Raw genomic sequence first — 19,944 nt, forward strand, 5'->3', positions numbered from 1 at the left:
GCTCTGACCCCACTTGGGCTGCAGCCTGGTTGGATAAAAGGGGAATCTCCTTGGGGCTCCAGAGCATTAGACACCGGAGGGGGCACCTGGGACCAACTTCACGAAGCAAGGAGCCCGGCGGGGGGGTGGGGGGAGCAAAAGACCTGCGGCCTCGGCCCCTCCAAAGAACAGAGAGATGACGGGGAAAGCCGGGGAAGCGCTGAGCAAGCCCAAACCTGAGACAGTGGCCAAGAGTACCTCGGGGAGCGCCCCGGCCAGGTGCACCGGGTTTGGCATCCAGGAGATCCTGGGCTTGAACAAGGAGCCCCCCAGCTCCCACCCGCGGGCTGCCCTCGACGGCCTGGCCCCCGGGCACTTGCTGGCTGCGCGCTCCGTGCTCAGTCCCGCAGGAGTGGGCGGCATGGGGCTGCTGGGGCCTGGGGGGCTCCCCGGCTTCTACGCGCAGCCCACCTTCCTGGAAGTGCTGTCCGACCCGCAGAGCGTCCATTTACAGCCGTTGGGCAGAGCGTCGGGGCCGCTGGACACCAGCCAGACGGCCAGCTCGGGTAGGTGAGGGCGAGGCTGCGTGGATGCCTGACCGGGGGCGAAAGCCAGGAACCCCACGCCGTCGGCTCTCGCTTGCACGGCCAGGCCTCTTCCTGGCGCAAAAGTTCGTGCCAGGCCGAGGGGTCGCTGCCCGGGCCTGGGGCCGGCGCCCCTAGGCCAGTGGCTGGGAGGATGCTGCCCGCACCCGCCGGGTTTCGGCCCCAGCGTTTCTGGCCGCCGCGCTGTTCTTCGATCCCCGCGTCGGGCCGGCTCTGCCGCGGCGCCCGGCTGGGCCACCAGTGGAAACCCGGCTTAGGGTGTCGGAGTCCACGGGGCGGTGTCGGAGCCCGTAGGGCGGGCTGGGGGCCCCAGCTCTGCTGCTCCACTGAGGTCCGGGCCGCCCGGAGGACCTGCGCCCCTGGAGGCGGATTCTGGTCCGCGCGCTGGCGGCCGGGGAAGCGGGTGCAGGCTTCGTCCTCAGCCCTGGTGTCCAAAGTTGTCTTTTCCTTCCTCCTTTTCTCCATTCCAAACGCCCCGCGTTGGTCAGCTGGGGTTTGTTTTCCACTCCACGAGCTTGGACAGCCAGATCCCACCTAAGCGCCACCAGATATCGGATCTCGGCGCCTCACTGGCTCTGGGGCCCTTGGATGACCCCGCCGCACCCTCCCCGGGCCGCTTTCCCGGCCGTGCGTCCCCGCCCGCTCGGCCCTCCGCCTCTGGTTCGTGCTCCGCGATTCCCCCGATTTTTCGTTATCGTTTTTACTTATTTATTTATTTATTTATTTTTATTTGGAGGGGCAACGAAAAGTGGCGCGTCGCAGTCTCTCCAATCTCGAGCGGGGGCGCATTGTGCCAGCACTGAAAAAGGGGCTGTGCCGGGAGCCCCCAGCCCTTCCTGGAGCCCGGCTCCGTTCTTTGGGGACAACTTTCGGTCCAGGGGCGCCAGGGCTGCAAGCGCAGGGCAGGGCACAGAGCCCAGAGCGCCGCCGGGGGTTCCTGCGACCCCGCGAGGCTGCCACCTCTCCTGCGGTCTCTGCCCCAAGCGTGTCGGGGCCTTTGCCTCTCTTACAACGAAATCTCTTCAAAACCCGCGGATTCGGGCGCCGGCTTGGGTAGAGGCAGCCGGGGCTTGAGGATGAGGTCGACCTCCGCGAGAGCCTGCCGGGGAGGCAGGGCAGGCCCCGGCGCTCGTGGAGGCGGCCCTGGGTGGGGCCCTCGCGGGTTTCAGGAGCCAGACGCGCCCGGGCAGTGCCGAGCGCGCCCCCAATTCTGCCGCATGTGCCTCCGCCCGCTTTTCAGATTCTGAAGATGTTTCCTCCAGCGACCGAAAAATGTCGAAATCGGCTTTAAACCAGACCAAGAAACGGAAGAAGCGGAGACACAGGTAAGGCCCTGCGGCGCTTTCTGTTGCCTCTCCTGGTCACCTACCCCCTGCCGTCCCATTTGGGAGTCGGGTCGCTTGGACCCTGTTTTCGCCGACTCCTAATTTGAGGTCCCAGGCTGCGCCAGGGCGAGGAGACCGGGCGTTGTTTGGGGACATCTGCCCGGGCCCTGGCGTCTGGCCGCGCCGGATGAGGAGGATGAGCGGCCGCCGAGGAAGCGGCAGCGTTCGGGCTTTCTCCTTCTGCCGGGGAAGGCAAGGCCCCAACCAGGGCCAAACACGAGCCAGAGAGGGCCAGGCGGCCCCCAGATGCGTTCCCTGCGTCAGCCCTTTTGGAAAGCCACGCACGCCTCACGGCAGGCAGATCGGCTCCCACCTCCCGCCCGAGCCGGGTCCTCTGCTCTCTGCCCCCAGGCCCCTATTCCTCTCCCGAGGTCCCTGTCCGCTCTGCTAACCCCTATCTTTCTGCTGCCACCGTTCCCCCCAAATCTTGAACGTGGTGTCTACATCGATGGAAAATTTTCGTTAGGCTTCTACTCTTCTGTGATCCTGAGAGGGTCTCTTCCCTTCCATGAGCCTCAGTTTCCTTGTCTGTAAAATGGGGAGGAGGGAGTGTGTGGACAGGATGACCCCACCAGCCCTAGCTGGAGCGGAGTGGGCTGCATTGAGGTACAGACCCAAGACAGAGTTTTAAAAGATATGTCTTCAAAATAGGCATTTCTTGGACAAAGTGAAAACTCAGTAGGCGCCGAAAGGTAGATGCTGAAAAGTAATTCCCCCACCCCAGACCTGCACTTTCTTCGGCATCGGCATCGGCGCCACGGCTACCAGTTCCTTGTGTAAATTCCCGAGGAGGTTTTTATAAGGGAGCGAGAACCACAAATCTACCGGCCTTTCTTGGAGCGCTGCTTCCAGGCGCCGTCCCTGCGCTCGCCCGGCTGCTTCCCCAAGTCTCCCTCTCTCCGCCCCGTCCCGGGGGCGCCCGCGGGCTGCCCGCGCGCTCTGGGGACGTTTCTCCCCGGGGAGCTCTCCGCCTCCCCTCCCCGCCCCACCTCCTCCCCTTCTCCTCGCTCTGTTCTCAGCATCTTTGCGCACCCCATCTCTGGGTGCTTCTCTGCGTTTCCCTCTTCCTCAGCCCTCGGAAACTCCACTATTGACCCTCACCTCTTAAAACGGCTCTTTCCGACCTCTCAGGCCCCAACAGGTTCCGGCTTGAATGAGGGTGAACTTTGACTTGGTTTCTCGATAACCTCGGCTCATTCCCTTCAGGCAGCTGTTTATTTTTGTTTAGTTTGTTTTATTTTAAACGGAAATATTGTTTTTAGTCCTGACCCTGGGTCATTTTTTTAATATTTATTCATTCAACAAATATTCATTAAAACACCTCTTATGCATCCATCTCATGCTGCTCCCGGGGTGGGTAGCGCTGTCAGCTTCCGCAGCAGGGACGGACACCAGGACCGCGGAGGGAGGGCGGGTTGGAGTCTGGCTGTACCGCTTCTAGCCGGTGCGGGAATGGGGGCAGGGGTTCCCAAACCAAAGGGAACCCTGTAAAAACATCCCCCAAACCTTGGGTCCCAGACCAGAGTTTGTGCACCAGGCCATCTCCTTGTGTGGCACCTGGAGCTGGCTGACCCATAGCCCAAGTCCCTGCTTAAGGTTTCTGACTCTCTGCCCTCACCTGACACCCTCTCCACCAGCGAAATCTTTGGGAGCTTTGGAGGGTTCCCAGGGAGACAGGACAGCAACTGCCACTTGCCCTAGGTTTCTGGCTATTTCTGCTTCATGAAGGGAGCACATTTTTGGAGACAGGAGAATGGCTACTGATTGTGGGTGCAGTTTTTAATTAGTAAAAAATGTGTTTTTCTGAGCTTCTCTCATTTGGGGATTTCAGGTAAGAGGTCTTGGAATCTAGTGATGAGAGATGGGCATCTCTTCATCACGCATAAATAAAGCGGGCTTAGCAGAGGTTGGAGAAGCGAGTGGGGATGGAGCAGCCACCTTGGGAGTCTCTGGGAATTTGCTCTTTCCTTGGAAATCCCAGCTCCTCTGCAGACAGGGTACAGTGGGAACCTGAGGGATCTGGGGCTCTGCATAAAGCCAGGAGCAGGGTTTGGGTCACACTGTGGGGGCGCAGGGATGCTCCCTGGAGAGCATGTCAGCTTCAACACGCGGGTTAGCACTGAGGCCAGAATGAGGGGGAGTTGGGAGGACTTTCGGTTTGTTTGTTTGTTTGTTCAAGATTTTATTTTTTCCTTTTTCTCCCCAAAGCCCCCCCGCCCCGTACATAGTTGTATATTCTTCGTTGTGGGTCCTTCTAGTTGTGGCATGTGGGATGCTGCCTCAGCGTGGTTTGATGAGCAGTGCCATGTCCACGCCCAGGATTCGAACCAACGAAACCCCCGCGCTGCCTGCAGCGAGCGGAGCGCGCAAACTTAACCACTTGGCCACCGGGCCAGCCCCTTGTTTGGTTTTTTGAATGAGAGCTCTTCCAGGCAGAGGCTGGCACTCGAATGATCCCAAATGACCTCTCACCAGCTCTCCTCTTTGGCTTTGACCAGGCCACACCTCTGTGCCTCAGTTTCCCTCATTTTGAAAATAACCTGCCTGTTTTGATTGTTTCTTTTGACAATCTGTTCAGGGCCCCTTCCGTAAGTGGCAGCAGTGAAATAGAAAGCAGCAGATCTTCAAAATTTTGCAGAATTAACTTTCTGTATCCATAAGCATTCCATCCCCCCAAGAGAATAGGAGAAACGATTTAGAATCAAACCAGTCATTTTCTATAAAGAGCAGAATCGTTCTCCCTCACACCTCCCCTGCATCATCCCCCGACAGCAGCACAGGGAACACAGGGGCTTCACTTGGTACTTTTCCCTCGTGTTAGGTGAGGGTCAAGGCGTCACTGAGGGATTCTAACCCCTGTGCTGGGCCCAGGGTCCAAGTCCCCCAGGCTCACACAGGGAATGCACCGTCTGTACAAGTTGGGTTTGTGGGATCTGGACCATATTGCCTGTTGGCTTGTTGGTGAAGGAGCAGGATAAAGTCACCTAGAACTTGGTGAGACTGAGCTCTGAAAAGAGAAGAACTTGCGTCCATATGTAGATGTGTAGTGTGTTTATTCAAGAAAGGGGGTCTATGGACCCCCTAATATTGGAGGCAAAGTTGTACATGTTGGAGCATATTCATTGGCACATTTTCCTAGGGTGAGAGGATGTAATTTTTACCAGGTTCTTAAAGAGGTTTATGACCCCAGATGGGTCAATGTGACCTGCTCTGTGGGGGTGGGGGCTGTGTATGTTGGCTCTCTCAGGGTGACCTGAATGGAACTCCTCTGAACTGGGCCCCGCTCTGGGTGAGAAGCTGAGCCTGTGTGTGGATGGTTGGAAGGTGGCCCTTGCCTTCTGAGCACAGGAAGGGACAGGGTGCCCTCCCCTACCCACCCCCCCCCATCTTCCTGGCCCCCAAGACCCTGAGGGCAGCTCTAAGGAGCTGGTAGTTCTGGGCAGGAGAGGACGGCAGGGTGTTGGGTGGGTTGAGGGGGTGAAAGATTCAGTTCTTAGCTGCACAAACACTGAGGTTCCTCCTGCATTTGACCTTCTGGGGAGTCTTGGAAGCTTGAGTGCAATTTAAAAAATCAACTCATCCCACAACTAGAAGGACCTGTAACTAAGATATACAATTGTGTACAGGGTGGGTTTGGGGAGATAAAGCAGAAAAAAAAAATCAACTCTGCTGTCTGTGAGAGGAGCCGGGAAGGAGGTCCCAGTGGGGCCGAGGCGTTTATTTACCCGGGTGTGTGTGTAAACGTGTGTAAGTGTGTGTGGGTATGTGTGCGTGTGAGAGAGAGGTTGTGTCCGATTGTGCTCAGCCAGCCTGGGTTTGGGGTCTGTCCAGGAGGCAGAGGGGAGGACCATTCTGTCCTCTCTGGGACAGACTCTTTCGGTTTCTGGGTCCTGAGCATCTGGTTTTGCTCCCTTCAGGACAATCTTTACCTCCTACCAGCTAGAGGAGCTGGAAAAGGCGTTCAACGAGGCCCACTACCCAGACGTCTATGCCCGGGAGATGCTGGCCATGAAAACGGAGCTGCCAGAGGACAGGATACAGGTAATGGAGCCCTGAGTCCTCTCTCACCCTTTCCCTGCTCTTGGGGACATCGACTGCCCAGGCTCCTGGATACCCATCTTCCACCCCCTGCTATGAGCATGTGCTCTCAAGAAGAACAGTTCATTTAAGCTGACAGGTATTTGCTGAACAGCCACCATGTGCACTGCTGGGGGACAGGAGACTCAGCGGACGTGGCCTGGCCTGACATTCCAGACTGTAGGCTCCCTGAAGAGCAGGTCAGACAGACCCTGAGGGGCCCTGGTGCAAGAAGGAGCTCTGCGTGGGTGCCAGGTTCTGAGCAGAGGCTCTATTACGGCAGATGTCCCCTAGGTACAGCTAAATGTCTGCTCCAAGGCCAGAGGTGGCCCCAGAGTGGCTTCTAGCCCTGATCCTAGTCTGTTTCCTTTCTCTCCACCCCGCTCCCCATGAGGAAGAGATTGCTCCCTCCTTCCTACCCACTCCCCACCACCTGCATCCACCCAGCCTCCTTCCTTCTCACAACCAAACAGCTGGCCCTGCCCTGCCCTCCTGCTCCTGTACACCTCCTGGGTCCGCCTCAGGATGTGGCCGGCACCTTGCCTGCAGGTGCGGCTCATTAAGCTCTCCTCCTCTCCTGGAGAGTTTTGTGGGTAACCAGGCATGGGACTGGACTGGGATGTCCTCAGCTGCGGTGGGTACAGGGCCTTTTGTCATTAGCAGCAGGACCTTCTCAAGTCCAGAGCCCCCTAGCTGGGCAGGAGTGGGGCTGCTTAATCGTTTCTCTGGGAGAAGATGAAGTCTGATGATTATCTAGGCAGGGCCTCCCGAGGAGGAGGAAGTGAGTGGGGTAGGAGGAACATTTCCAGAAGATCTGGATTTGCCTCAGCTGGATCGCAACCTTCAGTGGAAGCTGCTGCTATCACCTGAGTGGTCCCGAGCAGTTCACGCTGGGGCTGGGAAATGAGGGCGGGCGAGGGTCCGGCGTCTCCTCCTGGTCACGATCCCTCGTGTCTTCAGGTGTGATGTGTGTTGGGAGGTAGGGAGTGGGGCTAGAGAAGGAACCAAATAAGGTGTGTGGTTGCTTTGTGCTCTCTCACTGAGAACCAGAGAATGGGAAATGAGGCGCGAGCTGCTTTTCCAGAGGAGCCTTCCTCTCCCTGGGAAATCTATTTGGAGTTTCAGCCAATAGCTTTAGACATTGACACTAACAATAAGCTCAATTAGTCGTAAGCAGATTATCTGTTTGGGGCATTATCCATGGTGGCCTGGATTCACCACCCCCCATCCAATTGGGTTCCAGTGGGGTAAGGCTGGGTGTTGATTCTGAGTCTTTGCGTGTGAGTTTGTTTGTGTGTAAGCTAAGGCCCAATCCAGTTGATATGTGGGGATCACTCCTGCCTGACCTTCATCGGCGCAAATTTGGCCATTACAAGCAGCTGTGGTGGGGTAGAGGGCTGAAAAGGTCCCCCGTTGGTAGGCCCCACATCTGCACTATCCACAGAAGGGAGGAGGAGCTTGTCTCTTGCAGTGAGCTGTCCTAGAACCTGCCTGGCTGTGGTGGTGGGCGGGAGCCATTGCTGCAAATGCCTTAGCGGGTGGCTGCTGGGCTTCTCGAAGTTGCCTGGGGGTTGTCTATAGGGCGGTGTCTGAAGCCCCAGAACCAGCAAGGAGGGGCTCGGGTGAGGAGCAAGTTGATTGCCCCAGGACCGTGAGGACTGGCTATGGAATTTGTGGATGTGGGAGAACCCAGGCAAGACTCTCTCCCACTCTTTGAGCACCACGAGTTCTTTGCCTAAACGCTGCCCCCAGAAGGTGTTTGTGAGTTGTCAAATAGCCCTGCCCCAAAATGTGTTACCAAGTGGCCTAGGAAAAGTCTTAGCATGTATTAATGGTAATCACAGCTATAAGTTACAGAGCAGTTTCCCTGTGCTAGGTGTTCTAAATATGCGACGTGCACAGGAGAGGCAGGGAGGTGCAGTGGTTAGGGACACCGACTCTGGAACCAGACTGCTTGGGTGCACATCCTGGTTTCACCAGTTACCAGCTGAGTGACTGCAGACAAGTTCCTTCACCCCCTAGAGCCTCCAGTTCCTCATCTGTAAAATGGGGATGATAGTGGCACCTGCAGATGCGATGAGCCACATGTGTAATGTGTTCCAAGCAGTGCCTGGCACCTGTGCAGTGCTCACTTGGTTTCAGCTCTTATTCCATTAAATACTAGTGACAACTGGTGGGGTAGAGACTATTAGCCTCCTTTTATGACTGAGGAAACTGAGGCACAGCAAATTGCCCAAGGCCACACAGCTAATAAGTTGGGGACACAGGGACCCAGGTCTCCATCTAGGACCTCTACGTTCACCACCTGCCTCTTGAGTGTCAAGCCTTTACTTTGACTTGAAGCTGGGATGGTGTGAGGTCAGGTGGGGGCCCTGTATCAAACCTTCTTTATAAAAATAACCAATATTTGAGTATACCAGGTACTGTTCTAAAAAAACCCCAAAATTCACTCATAAAAAAGTACTTTTTGAATGGGTAGATTCACATACCTGAGTTCAAAAGGATAAAACCTGAGTCTCCCCACTACAGACCAGCAGCCCCTCCAGTGGTAACCCGTTTCCTTTGGTTTCCTCCAGAGGTAGTTCATGTATGTTCCCGAGGGATCCTCAGAACACCCGATGAGCGAGGTGCCATTACTGTTCCCACTTTCCAGATGAGGCACGTGAGGCACAGAGGCCAGAATTCAGACCCGAGCCCCTCTGGACTCCAGCACGCTTGCTTCACTATGTTGCCACCCTTCCTCGTCATTTCCTCTCCTCACGTGGATGTAGGCAGGAATGGCGCATCAAAAGATGCAAAGCTACCCCAATGAGCCAGTCCCTGCCCCTCCCCCAGCTTCAGTCAGAGGCCTGTGTGTGTGTGTTGGGGGTGGGGGCTTGGAGGGAAAGGGTGTCATTAATAGAGGCCTCCAGGTCTGAAGTTAGACATTCTCAGGGTGGAATGGAAAGGTTTATTGGATTGGATGTCAAGGACCTGGATCTTAGGTCTGGCTCTGACACCCACCAGGCATGACAGAGGCCAAGTCACTTCCCTTCTCTCAGCCTCCTCATCTGTAAAAGGAAGAGCGGGGAGCCTTCCCAGGGAGGGGCATCCTCCCCAGGCCCCTGGGCTGCCCTCGGTGGAGTGGGCAGCAGCGCACGCAGAGCTTAAGAGTCCCAGGCGGACAGCTGAGACGCACAGCCTTGCTGGGCCGACCAAAGTGACCCCTGGGTGTGTCTGAGGTCTACTGTCTAATGTCTAATGAGAACCCAGTGTGGACGTGAAAAGTCAGACACCACCTACTTTTCACCTTTGTTTCCTTGCCAGCAATCCAAGCTCTGACCCCAAATTACTCATTTATAAAATAGTAATAATATTTTTCCAAAATGCTAGTTTAATTGAAGTGTTGTTATTACTGGCATTATTGAGTCCTTACCATTGTCCCAGACATTACGTGCTTTCCCCACCTTGTTTCGTTAAATCCTCACAACAACCGGATGAGTTAGATATTCTTCTTATCCCCATTTTCTGGACGAGGAAACTGAGGGGCTAAGAGATGAGAGAAGTTAGAGTGAGATTCAAACCTGCTTCTCAACTGTCACATGAGAGCACACGGGGAAACATGAAGGCCCGTCTGTACGAGCGGGAATAATCGATGTAAACAGCAGTGACGATGGGCCGGGCCCTTGGTAGCGGCCCATTTCCTCTGCCTTGTGCTTGGAGGGTAAGCTCTTCCTTGCTCCACATCTCTCTGGGTTGGGGTGAAGGGAGATGGTGCATCCTGGGGGAAAGAAGAGATTCTGTCTCCATATCAGACTCAGCCATGCAGTCTCCAAAAAATTCTAGAATATTCTGGAAGCCACTGCCAGATGTCAGCCCTGGGGAAGAGGGAATGGGTTTCCAGGCTGACTTTATTTCTTCTGTGGGGTCGCTTGTTCCTAGAATTGTAAGATTGGGGTATATACATACATTCACTTGTTTGTTTACTATATTCTTTTCTGACAAAAGTTCTGTCTATTAAAAATGCCTGCATACAGAGATCTGGACATGCAAAGTGAGCAGAGCCCACGTCTCACCCGCACTTGGGGCGGCGTGCTGTGTATGGATGGGTGAGGTTTGGACTCTCTGACTAGCTCTGTTTGATTCTGCCTCTTTTAAAGTGGTCCCTGCCCGAGGGTAGGGAACGAAGTTTTAGGGGATTATATTCCAGAAGTTGGAAGATAGGTGCCTGTATGAGAAAGGGTTCCAGTGTGTGTCAGCTCAGGACATTTATTAGAATCACTAATAAATGGGGCAGCTTTTAAAAGACCCACGCTGGGCTCCTATGCCCAGCGAGTCTGATTTAATTGGTTTGGGGTGAAGCCTTGGCATCTGTATGTTTTTAAAGCTCACCAGGTGACTGCATGCAGCCAGAGGCTCAGGAAAGGAGTGTCTGTGCTGGGTTAATGTGAGTCGAAGAAAGTGGAGTTTTGGGTGACAGGGTGGGATGAGGAATAAGATGACCTGTCAGGTGTGAAGGGAAGGATGCCGCCTGGGGCTGCCAGGAAACGTGGGCAGAGCTGCCCCCTGGTGGACATCGGAGGCTGCAGCAAGGCTGGGCTCCAGAGCCTGAAGCAGGGCGTGGAAAGGGTGTGCTGAAATACGGTGTCAGAAGTGCTGAGTGGATGTGGAGTGTGAGGTCGTTAAATCACCCCAGCAATGAGCCCAAATTAATCAGCTTCCAGACAGAGGAGAGGAAAGTAGCTGGGTGAATGTGGAAACAGCCACAAGACTGACAGCGCCAGGCCTGATGGCATGTGATAAGATTGGAGGGCAGAGCCAGGGGTAGCCAAGGGACCAGAATGTGCATAGAGCATCTATCGTGCAAGATGTCACCTGTAGAGGGGCAATCCTGGGTGGACGCAGAGGGTCTCCCGGGAGACCTCGGAGGGAAGGAGCCCTGGGCATGTGGGTACAAGGGTGGGCACTTGCAGGACAGGAGCTATGTGATGACAAGAGAAGCCCTGGGCACAGCCACAGCTGCTCATACTGGTTCCCCACATAGCAAGAGAAAGAGCTGATGGAGCTGCCCAGCCTGCTCCGTGTGCGCCCTGTAGCAGAAGAGCACCCATTTGGCAAGAAGCCCTTCCTGGGTCCAGTCCATCCTTGGAGGCACAAGCTCTCAGGACTGTCTCTGCCAGGTGTGGAGGCACCTGCCAGACCAGCTGTTGACAGCTGGAGGCCTCCTACCTGGGCTCTCCGAGTGCTGCTCGGGCGCCATGTCTGAGGGGAAAGGTGCCAGGACAGCCAGGCTCTTTCCCAACCTGGAGGGTCTTCCCAGCTCTCCTTTGCTGAGAATCCAAACTTGATGACCTTCTCCAGGTGTCACTTTTGGGCCCTTTCTCAGGTGCTTGGAGCCCTGAGGTGTAAGGCATGGCTCTGGTCCTCCCCAGGGCCTTGACGCAGGCTCTCCTGAAGACTTCCAGGCCCAACTCCCACGTGAGTGGAGCAGTGTCTTGTGGAAAGTGAGCTGTCAGGAGAGTGGGAGAGGCATTGCAGGAATATTATGGGCTTGCCAGAACCAAGAGACCCAGTAGGAAAAAGGGCCTAAATGCTGAGAAGGAATCTCAAAGGTGGGAGATGGGAGGGCCTGGCTTTATGTGAAGAGAGTATTGAGCATTTGCTGGAAAGCAAAGCCTCATTTCATCGCACATTCATCTATGGAATTCATCCAGCATCACGCCAACAAGTTTCAGTTCTTCTGACACGCCAGGCATTTCCCATACACTGTTTTATTTAATTTCCACAGCAAACCTGCGAGGAGGTGGTATCACGGGGCAGATGAGGAACAGGAACCAGAAACTCAGAAGGGTTAAGAAAAGCACCCCAGGTCACAGAGGCAGTCGGAGGCAGAGCAGGTATCTCCAGCCTGGGTCTCTTAGCTCCCATCACAGCCCACTTGCAGGAGTGTTGGGCACTGCAGGGGTGTGCTCTTGCGTTTGAGTCTCAAGGGCCTGGAATACATGAGAAATGTGGGGAGAGGTGCAGGGGCATCTTTTAGCCCTCGGGATGCCTAGAGGCTGTCTGTATTAAATTTTTTTTTTTTGAGGAAGATTAGCCCTGAGCTAACATCTGCTGCCAATCCTCCTCTTTTTGCTGAGGAAGACTGGCCCTGAGCTAACTTCTGTGCCCATCTTCCTCTACTTTATATGTGGGACACCTGCCACAGCATGGCTTGCCAAGCAGTGCCGTGTCCACACCCGGGATCCGAACTGGCGAACCCCGGGCTGCCGAACGGAACGTGTAAACTTAACCACTGAGCCACTGGGCTGGCCCCAGAGGCTGTCTGTATTAAAGTTGTACAGTCTGAAGTCTAGTTCTGTCGTCCACCTCCCCCCGCCCCCGCTCTGGAATTGCTGTTGTCATTATTGTCAGTCCAGCCTTGCTAAGGGGCCTGTGGAGGAGGCTAGAGGGGCAGGTAATGCCGTTGATTACCCTGCCCCCTGGGTAGACTCCCACTGATTTTCTGTACCTCCACTAAAATAATAATAGGTAGCATTTATTGAGCACCTTCTGTGTGACAGGTACTGATTTTAGCCACTTTCACTTATTTCATTAATCCTCAAAACAACCCTGAAAAGTAGGTATTCTTTTTTTTTTTTAAGATTTTTATTTTTCCTTTTTCTCCCCAAACCCCCCCCCCCAGTACATAGGTGTATATTTTTAGTTGTGGGTCCTTCTAGTTGTGGCATGTGGGATGCCACCTCAGCATGGCTTGATGAGCAGTGCCATGTCTGCACCCAGGATTCGAACCAGCGCAAACCCTGGGCTGCTGAAGCGGACCGCGTGAACTTAACTGCTTGGCCACGGGGCCGGCCCCAAAGTACGTATTCTTATTTGATGTTTGAAGAGACTGAGACTGAGAGAAGGCAAGTAACATGCCCAAGATCACACAGCAATTTTTGTCAGAGCTGGGAATTCCTTCTCAGGATTGGCTCACTTCAACGTTTCTTGTAAACTTGTACGTTTCTGTGCACATGCTGGTTGCTTCCAGGAAGGGAACAGACAGGGAACTATGAAGAGTGGTTAGGGTTAATTCTAATCCCTTGCCACTTCCCTCCAAGGCACCATTGCCACAGCTTCCCTGCCAACTGTCCTAAAAAGAAATCGTTTTGGCTGTCCAGGTTTCCTCCATAAATTGGAGCAGCATCTGGTCTTTGAAGAGAGCCAGGCATTCCAGGAGCCCATAACCAAGGGTCTGCATGACTCCTGGTTTGAGCAACCAGCTGGCACCAGCTCCCCTGGGAGAGTCTGTGGGCAAAGCCTGATCTGCAGACCGGTTATTTATTTGCCCAAATTAGGAGACCGAGGAAAATGGTTCTGTTTACAGGCCCCAGAGAAGATCTGAATCCCAAGTCTGCACCCACTTCTGTAGTGTTCCAAGAAAGATGCTGTTTCCATGTGAGAGCCCTGCTTCCCGTCTCAAGTTCGGATGCTCATGGAATCAGGGGAAGCCGGGGCACTGCCCCTTCCCAGGCATCCACACTGGGTGGCATCTCTGCCTTTGCACGCTCCGCAGTCCCTTCTCCAGAATCCCCAAATCCAACCATGCTGAAAACAAAGTTCTTTCATGAGTTTGTCATCAAAACTCTTTGGTGGCGAAAACCGGACCTGATCTTATGCTCTTTATTCATCCCTTGTGAAAATACGCATATGTTCTGCTGCAGAAATCAAAACTGATGAGTTTGACTATTGGGGGATGTCGCTGCAGGGTGTTATGTAACGTGTGGTATACCCGGCACATACTCTTTCTAAAATCCAAAACATTCTGGAGTCCCACCCCAGGGGTCCCCGCTAAGGGGTTGTGGTCTTATTGTTTTATAACAAGACCTGTATTCAAGCAGGAAGGTCATCTCCTGACCGGGAAGCAGATGGCTCACTTAGATTCATAAAGGAAGCCTTCCCAGTCCTCTGTGGTCAGCCTTGGGGCCTGGAATTCCACCACCAAGGGGTTCATTCTTTGCTGTCTTTTTGAGAGGTGGAGGAACCCAGAAATCACTTAACCTTTATGTGGATTGGTCCTTGCAGATTTGTCCTCTGTGGGAGAAGGCAGCTTGAGACAAGTGGGTACTTGTAGAGGGTGACCAAGTGCTAATGGAAGGAAGATGGGACAGGACAGAGGTCTCAGACAAACCCAGGTCCTGGGCAGGGCAGATAGTCCGGCAGAGAGCCTGCAGGACAGGCAGGCGGCGACGATGGCCGAGTTAGCCCGCTCGCATTGCTCACCGCTCGCGGGTCCTGAGCGCAGCGCGCGCGGCCATCTAGTGGTCTTTGCATCACATACACCCTTTCCTCGCGGGGGGGCACTCAGGGAGGTCTGGGTCGGGACCAGGGGAAGGCCTTGCACATTGGCTCCGCAGCTCTCTAGGAGGGCCGAGCAGGAGCGGCAAGTGCCAAACTCGGTGGCGGCAAAGGTGCGTCCCCCCAAGGGTGAGACCAGCGATCGTTTTCTAGTGGCGCTGGCCAAGGTCGGGGTGGAGAGGCCGGGGGCGTCTGAGGCCACGTCCCTCTCATTTTTAGAGGTTCTCCCTTATTTACAAATGAAGAAAGTCCAAAATAGGGTTACACACATTTGGGTCAACTTAAAGCATGCGTGGACCTTGCAGTCTTTCCGCAGCCGGGCAGAGCGTGTTTGGGACCGCGGGGCCGTTCGGGGGCCGTGGGGATGCGGCGGGGCGGCCGGGGCGCCCCCTGCCGGATGCAGCCGGCCGCGATCGGCCGCAGCCTCGGGGCTCCCGCGGGCTGCCGGGGCGCTCACTCCGCCACCTAGCGGCAGCGGTGAGAAGCGCGGGGGCGCGCGGACGCCGACTCCCGCCGGCCCCAGCGCCAGCCTCCCGGCGGCCGAGGCAGCAAAGGGTTAAGCTGTCAGCGGCGCGATGTTAAACAGGTGTCAAAGGCGCCCCATATATCTGCAGATTGAAATCAAATTCTTTGCCGTATAAAAAGATAAATTACCCAGGCGCTGCTGCGCGTCCCACTCATCACGCCAGCGCCAGACGGCAAGCAATTTTTTTTTTTAATGTGCTAACGACCTAATCAAGCAATCAAGTCGGAGAAGATTGCAGAGTGACCGGGGCAGCCATCTGCCGGCGAGCCCCGCATTCATTTCCCGCGCCCCCGCGTGGGGCGGGGGCCGGGGAGGGAGCTGCCGGCGGGGAAGAGGGGAAAAAATCCTAAACAAATTAACACCCAATTTTCCCCGTCTAATTAGTTAAATGAGAAGTGTTTGGGGTCCCCGGGGAGGGGGAGCGGCTCGCGCGCGGCTCGCGCTGCCTCCCCAGCATTAATTAGTGCGGGTCAATGCCGCGCTCCCGGGAGAGCAGCCGCTTTAATTTCCCGTGATATTTCAGTGCCTGAGGCCCATCGATTCAAACTGAAATTAACTTATTTTTCAATCAGCCCAGGGCTGCCCCTGGGGGTGACTCTTCTTTTGCCGCCTCCTGAATAGAGCTGGAGCAATTTTTCATCAAAAGCTGAAACCGCCGCCGCCGAGGGCGGGGGAGGGGTCCGGAGGGAAGGGCGGGGACCCGGCCAGGCAGGGCATGGAAATCGCAGAGGAAACTAATAGATTTTCTCGATCCCGCCTCTGCCGTCTCCTCATCCCCTCACTGCCCCCGGGCGTCTCGCCGCCCCGGGGGTGAGGGGCAGTGAGGGGACTAGAGAGGGCCGGCCGGGCCTGGGGTCCTTCCAGCGCCCAGCAGTTTCCCGCGGGCCTGTCACCTGCTGAAGGGACAGTGCAGCTGGCCCTGGCTCTGGCTCCTGTCAGCTGCCGGAAGTCTCAGGAAGGCTGCTTTGGGAGACCGAGAAAATCCCCCTCCCCCGAGCATGGCAGGGACCCTGGGATCTCCTCCAAGAAGGCGGTTGGAGGGCTGCAGACACCCCCAGGGTACCTCATACTCACTCACACCTGCACCCGTCAGCTTTGGGGCCAGAGAAACATTCCCTAGCCACCTACCCTCATTTGCTCCTCACACCAGCAGAATGTTGTCCTCCTTCCCTACTGAGGGACGGCTGCCCAGCTCCTCCAAATAGCATTCAGACTGAGGTCCAAAACTGTGGAGAGCCGGCGAGTGGAGGGCATGGTGGTGTGGCAGGGCTGGCGCAGGACAGGGCAAAGAAGGGAGGCTGACTCAGGCCTCCTGGAAGGGTCCCCTGCCCTGTTTTGGCCTAGTTCCCAGGCTTCCTGAGACCTGGATGAAATGCCCTTTGCTGTGGAGTCCACACTGCCCTCCCCTCCCGGGACTGCTCTGGCCCCTGGAGTTCTGGCGGAGGCGCTGCTAGTCCAGCCCCTGGAAAGGAATTTGTCCCTCTGAAGTCAGGAGAGAGATTCTGTTTATACACTGGGGGTGTGAACACTTGCAGGAGAGCTAGCTGCATCCCGCTTCCTGGCTGCAAATTGAGGACCACATGGGGAACTCCTCACCTGCAAGACCCTGTTCGGGAGGCGTTCCTGTCCCCTGTCCCGTCACCCTGGAACTGCTTTGATTAAAAAGAAAAAAAAAAAAGGACCCCTTTCACCCATTGTATTCTCATAGGACTTGGTGTCCTCCTTCTGGACACCTCTGAGCCTGGAGGAATGGCGGGGGTACCACGGGGTGGGTGAGCTTTAGTAAGGACACCCTGCTGGAGAAACCGGCAGGCACAAGGGGATGAGGACGGTGGCCATTGGAGAGGTGGGACCTTAACTCCAGGCAGACACAGGGGTAAGGGTCTGGCCTCACGCACCTGACTTGTTCCTCTGCACTTACAGGTCTGGTTCCAGAACCGCAGAGCCAAGTGGAGGAAGCGGGAGAAGTGCTGGGGCCGGAGCAGTGTCATGGCTGAGTACGGGCTCTATGGGGCCATGGTGCGGCACTCCATCCCCCTGCCGGAGTCCATCCTCAAGTCCGCCAAGGACGGCATCATGGACTCCTGTGCCCCGTGGCTGCTGGGTAAGAGCCCGCACCCTCCTTGGGGCCCGGCCCCTGCAGTGAGGAGAGCGGGCTCCCTGGAGGAGGAGACAGAGTCCCAGAGCAAGGAGACCTAGCCACAGCAGCCTACAGGAGAGAGGCCCTCCAAAGCAGGCCACCCCACCTCTGGGGCGAGGGCTGGGGTGGGCAGGAGCAGAGGGCAGGCTGGGCTCAGGGCTTGGTGTCTATCACTTGCACCCACCTGCTGGGTGCCTAGGACTGTCATCCTGGATGGGTCCCTGACTGTGGGTTGGTCTTTCATCCTGTGAGAAGGGTGTGGCTGTTGGCTCAGGGTCTGTACCCTCCACTTTCCTTGGCTGGAGGTGGGCTTGTGGTGAATGAAACAGCCCCTCTTGGGGATTGAGAGGACCCCTAGGTCCCTTTGGCCATCATTCCAGCTTTGCCCAGGACTTCCTCCTTCTAAATCTCTCCACCTGCCATTGTCCTCCCACCTGCCATCTGGGCCTATGTCTCATAACAGCACCAGCTTCTCTTGGGTTCTAAGATCTGGAATCCCAGGAGGGAGGGATGGGGAGGCAAGTGCTATTCTTGGGAAGGGACAGAACAGGCTGCCTGGGGACCAGGTGCTCAGGGACTTAGCTTGGAGATAGCCCTCTGCAGGCCTGGTGCCCTGCTGCTGGGCTGCAGCCCGTGCCCCGGCCCCTGGGACTCGCGTGGCTGCGGTGTGGGAAGCAAGGCTTTCTGCTCGTCCTTAATTCTGGCCTCTCTCTATCTTTGCTGTTTTCAGTTCAAGATGGCTTTCCCAGGCGCTTTTCTAAACCCGAATACCAACAATTCTTTTTAGGGATGCACAAAAAGTCGCTGGAGGCAGCAGCCGAGTCCGGGAGGAAGCCGGAGGTGGAGCGCCAGGCCCTGCCCAAGCTCGACAAGATGGAGCAGGAGGAGCGGGGCCCTGACCCTCCAGCCACCATGTCCCAGGAGGAACTGAGGGAGAACAGCATTGCCGCGCTCCGAGCCAGAGCTCAGGAGCACAGCACCAAAGTGCTGGGAACTGTGTCCGGGCCGGAGAGCCTGGCCCGGAATGCCGAGGAGCCAGAGGAGGAGGAGGCGATGGACGAAGACAGGCCGACAGAGAAGCTGAGTCCACCGCAGCTCGAGGACATGGCTTAGGTCAAGGGCGCCCTGACACTGGAGCCCTAGGACTCTGCTCTTCTCAGGACCTGTGGTTCTGGGAGGTGTTCTCTGAGGCAGGGCCCAGCCCGGCCTCTGCCACTCTCCCCCTGCCCCACAGGCCCTCCATGACCCCCGGATGACTTCAGGCACAACTCAGTTCTGGCTGAGGCTATAGGCCGTGCCGAGACATCCCCACTAGCCTTGACCTCTCCAGCATCCTTGTCCCAACAGCCCTGCCTCAGAAGCCTTCTTGCTGTCCCAAACCACCCCCTCAAGTCTCTTTCACTCAATCCCTCGGGGACACCCATGTCCAGATCCCTCTCTTACACTCCGTTCTCTTGCTCCCAAGAGCCCTCTTTTCCACCTATGCACCCTCTGTGGATTCTGCTCCACCCAGGCCCGAAGCCCACTGCTGCAAATGCATTGCCTACCACAGCCCTGACAGGGACTGAGGGCCCGCACCCCAGGGCCAATGTCCTGAGCGCTCCAATCCTCCACAAAACTCTGCTCCCCGCAGCCTGCTCCTTCCCGCAGGCCTGGGCCCCGCCATGTGAATGTACTGCCCCACCCCATCAGTGGGGCCCACATTCCACAGTAAAGTTGGGAAGTCTCAGCCTGGGCCCCTCAGCCACCTTCCATCACATGCCCTCCATGGTCACCCTCAGGAGCCCATCTTCTCCACACTCAGCCTGCCCCACCATTCCTCCCAGCATAGTGCCACCACTGCATATGGCGACATACAATACCTGTAGTGGGTCCAGGGCCTGTGCCCTGCAGCCGGGGGACACCGCTCACAGATGCTGTGGCTCACTGCACTGCACTCACGGCCCCTGAGTCTGTGTCCTGATCTCCTGCCTCCCTTGATATGCTGCCTGTGACCCTGACTTGCTGTGCAAGGCACCTTTCCCCTTAGAGCTTCTCGCAAATTACTGGTTCACATGTGCCCTGCCTTGGAGCAACCCAATCCAGCTGTGAAATGAAGGCAGAGGAAGCCATGAATCTTGATTCAACTTGATCCAGGCTGTTCCTGGGAGGCCAAGCCTGGAGTGGGCCTGGGGCTATAAATAGTCATCAAGTTTGGTCACAAGAAGGGTATGAGGGAAGGCTCAAAGGAGAGCAAGACAGGAGCCAGCGTTAGACCCAAACTCAATGATAGGCACACAGACCTTCATACCCGGTGTATGGCGGGGTGTGCGTCCACGAGAAAAAGACAGACACAGCGACCATGTCGGAAGAGTGGACTGGGGGCATCTTCCTGTCTGCTGATGAGAGGACCTGGCCATACCCATGGCCTCTCTGCAGCTGCCCCTTCCTCCCTCCACGCCAAGCAGATGTCCCTCTCACCCCCATGACATTTCCCTCTACTGTCCCACCACCTTCGCAGGGAATACCTCGCACGAGAAAGGCCTGAGACAGGGAGTTGAGATTTTAATTCTGTATCAAGAGTTGATTTCTTCATTTAGTTCATGGAACTCCCCCCCACCAACCCCCCCCGCCGTTCTTCTTGTCTTTGTCCCCTGTTGGTTTGAAGTGTTAGACTGTAGCCCCTGGTGTGTAAATAATGTACATAGAGTGAGAAGAAAGAAACTTGATATGGAGATGTTTGAAATCTGGAACTGTCCTAACTTGTAGCTATTCTAAACCTGTGATTTCTGTGCAACTTTCTGTAAAGATGAAAGTAAGAATAAAACTCATGTAAAAACAGCAGGGGAGGGATCCAGGAGTCCTCCGTGGGTGAGGATGGTGTGTGTATGTGTGTACGGGTAGCATAAAAAGTAAATCTATGGAGTCATATTT

The 19,944-nt window shown here is 55.9% G+C and overlaps 1 protein-coding gene across 1 annotated transcript; it reads left to right on the forward strand.

The window, feature by feature from the left end:
* The first annotated feature begins 168 nt into the window (after positions 1 to 168).
* VSX2 (visual system homeobox 2) lies at positions 169 to 19,851 on the forward strand. Its single transcript, XM_008516420.2, has 5 exons — positions 169 to 545; positions 1,825 to 1,909; positions 5,887 to 6,010; positions 16,815 to 16,995; positions 17,819 to 19,851. The coding sequence occupies exons 1-5, from the start codon at positions 176 to 178 to the stop codon at positions 18,142 to 18,144; spliced, it is 1,086 nt and encodes a 361-aa protein (XP_008514642.2). The 5' UTR covers positions 169 to 175; the 3' UTR covers positions 18,145 to 19,851.
* Positions 19,852 to 19,944: the final 93 nt, after the last annotated feature.

Source organism: Equus przewalskii, chromosome 25, assembly GCF_037783145.1.
Source record: "Equus przewalskii isolate Varuska chromosome 25, EquPr2, whole genome shotgun sequence".
In the NCBI taxonomy this organism is placed as follows: domain Eukaryota; kingdom Metazoa; phylum Chordata; class Mammalia; order Perissodactyla; family Equidae; genus Equus; species Equus przewalskii.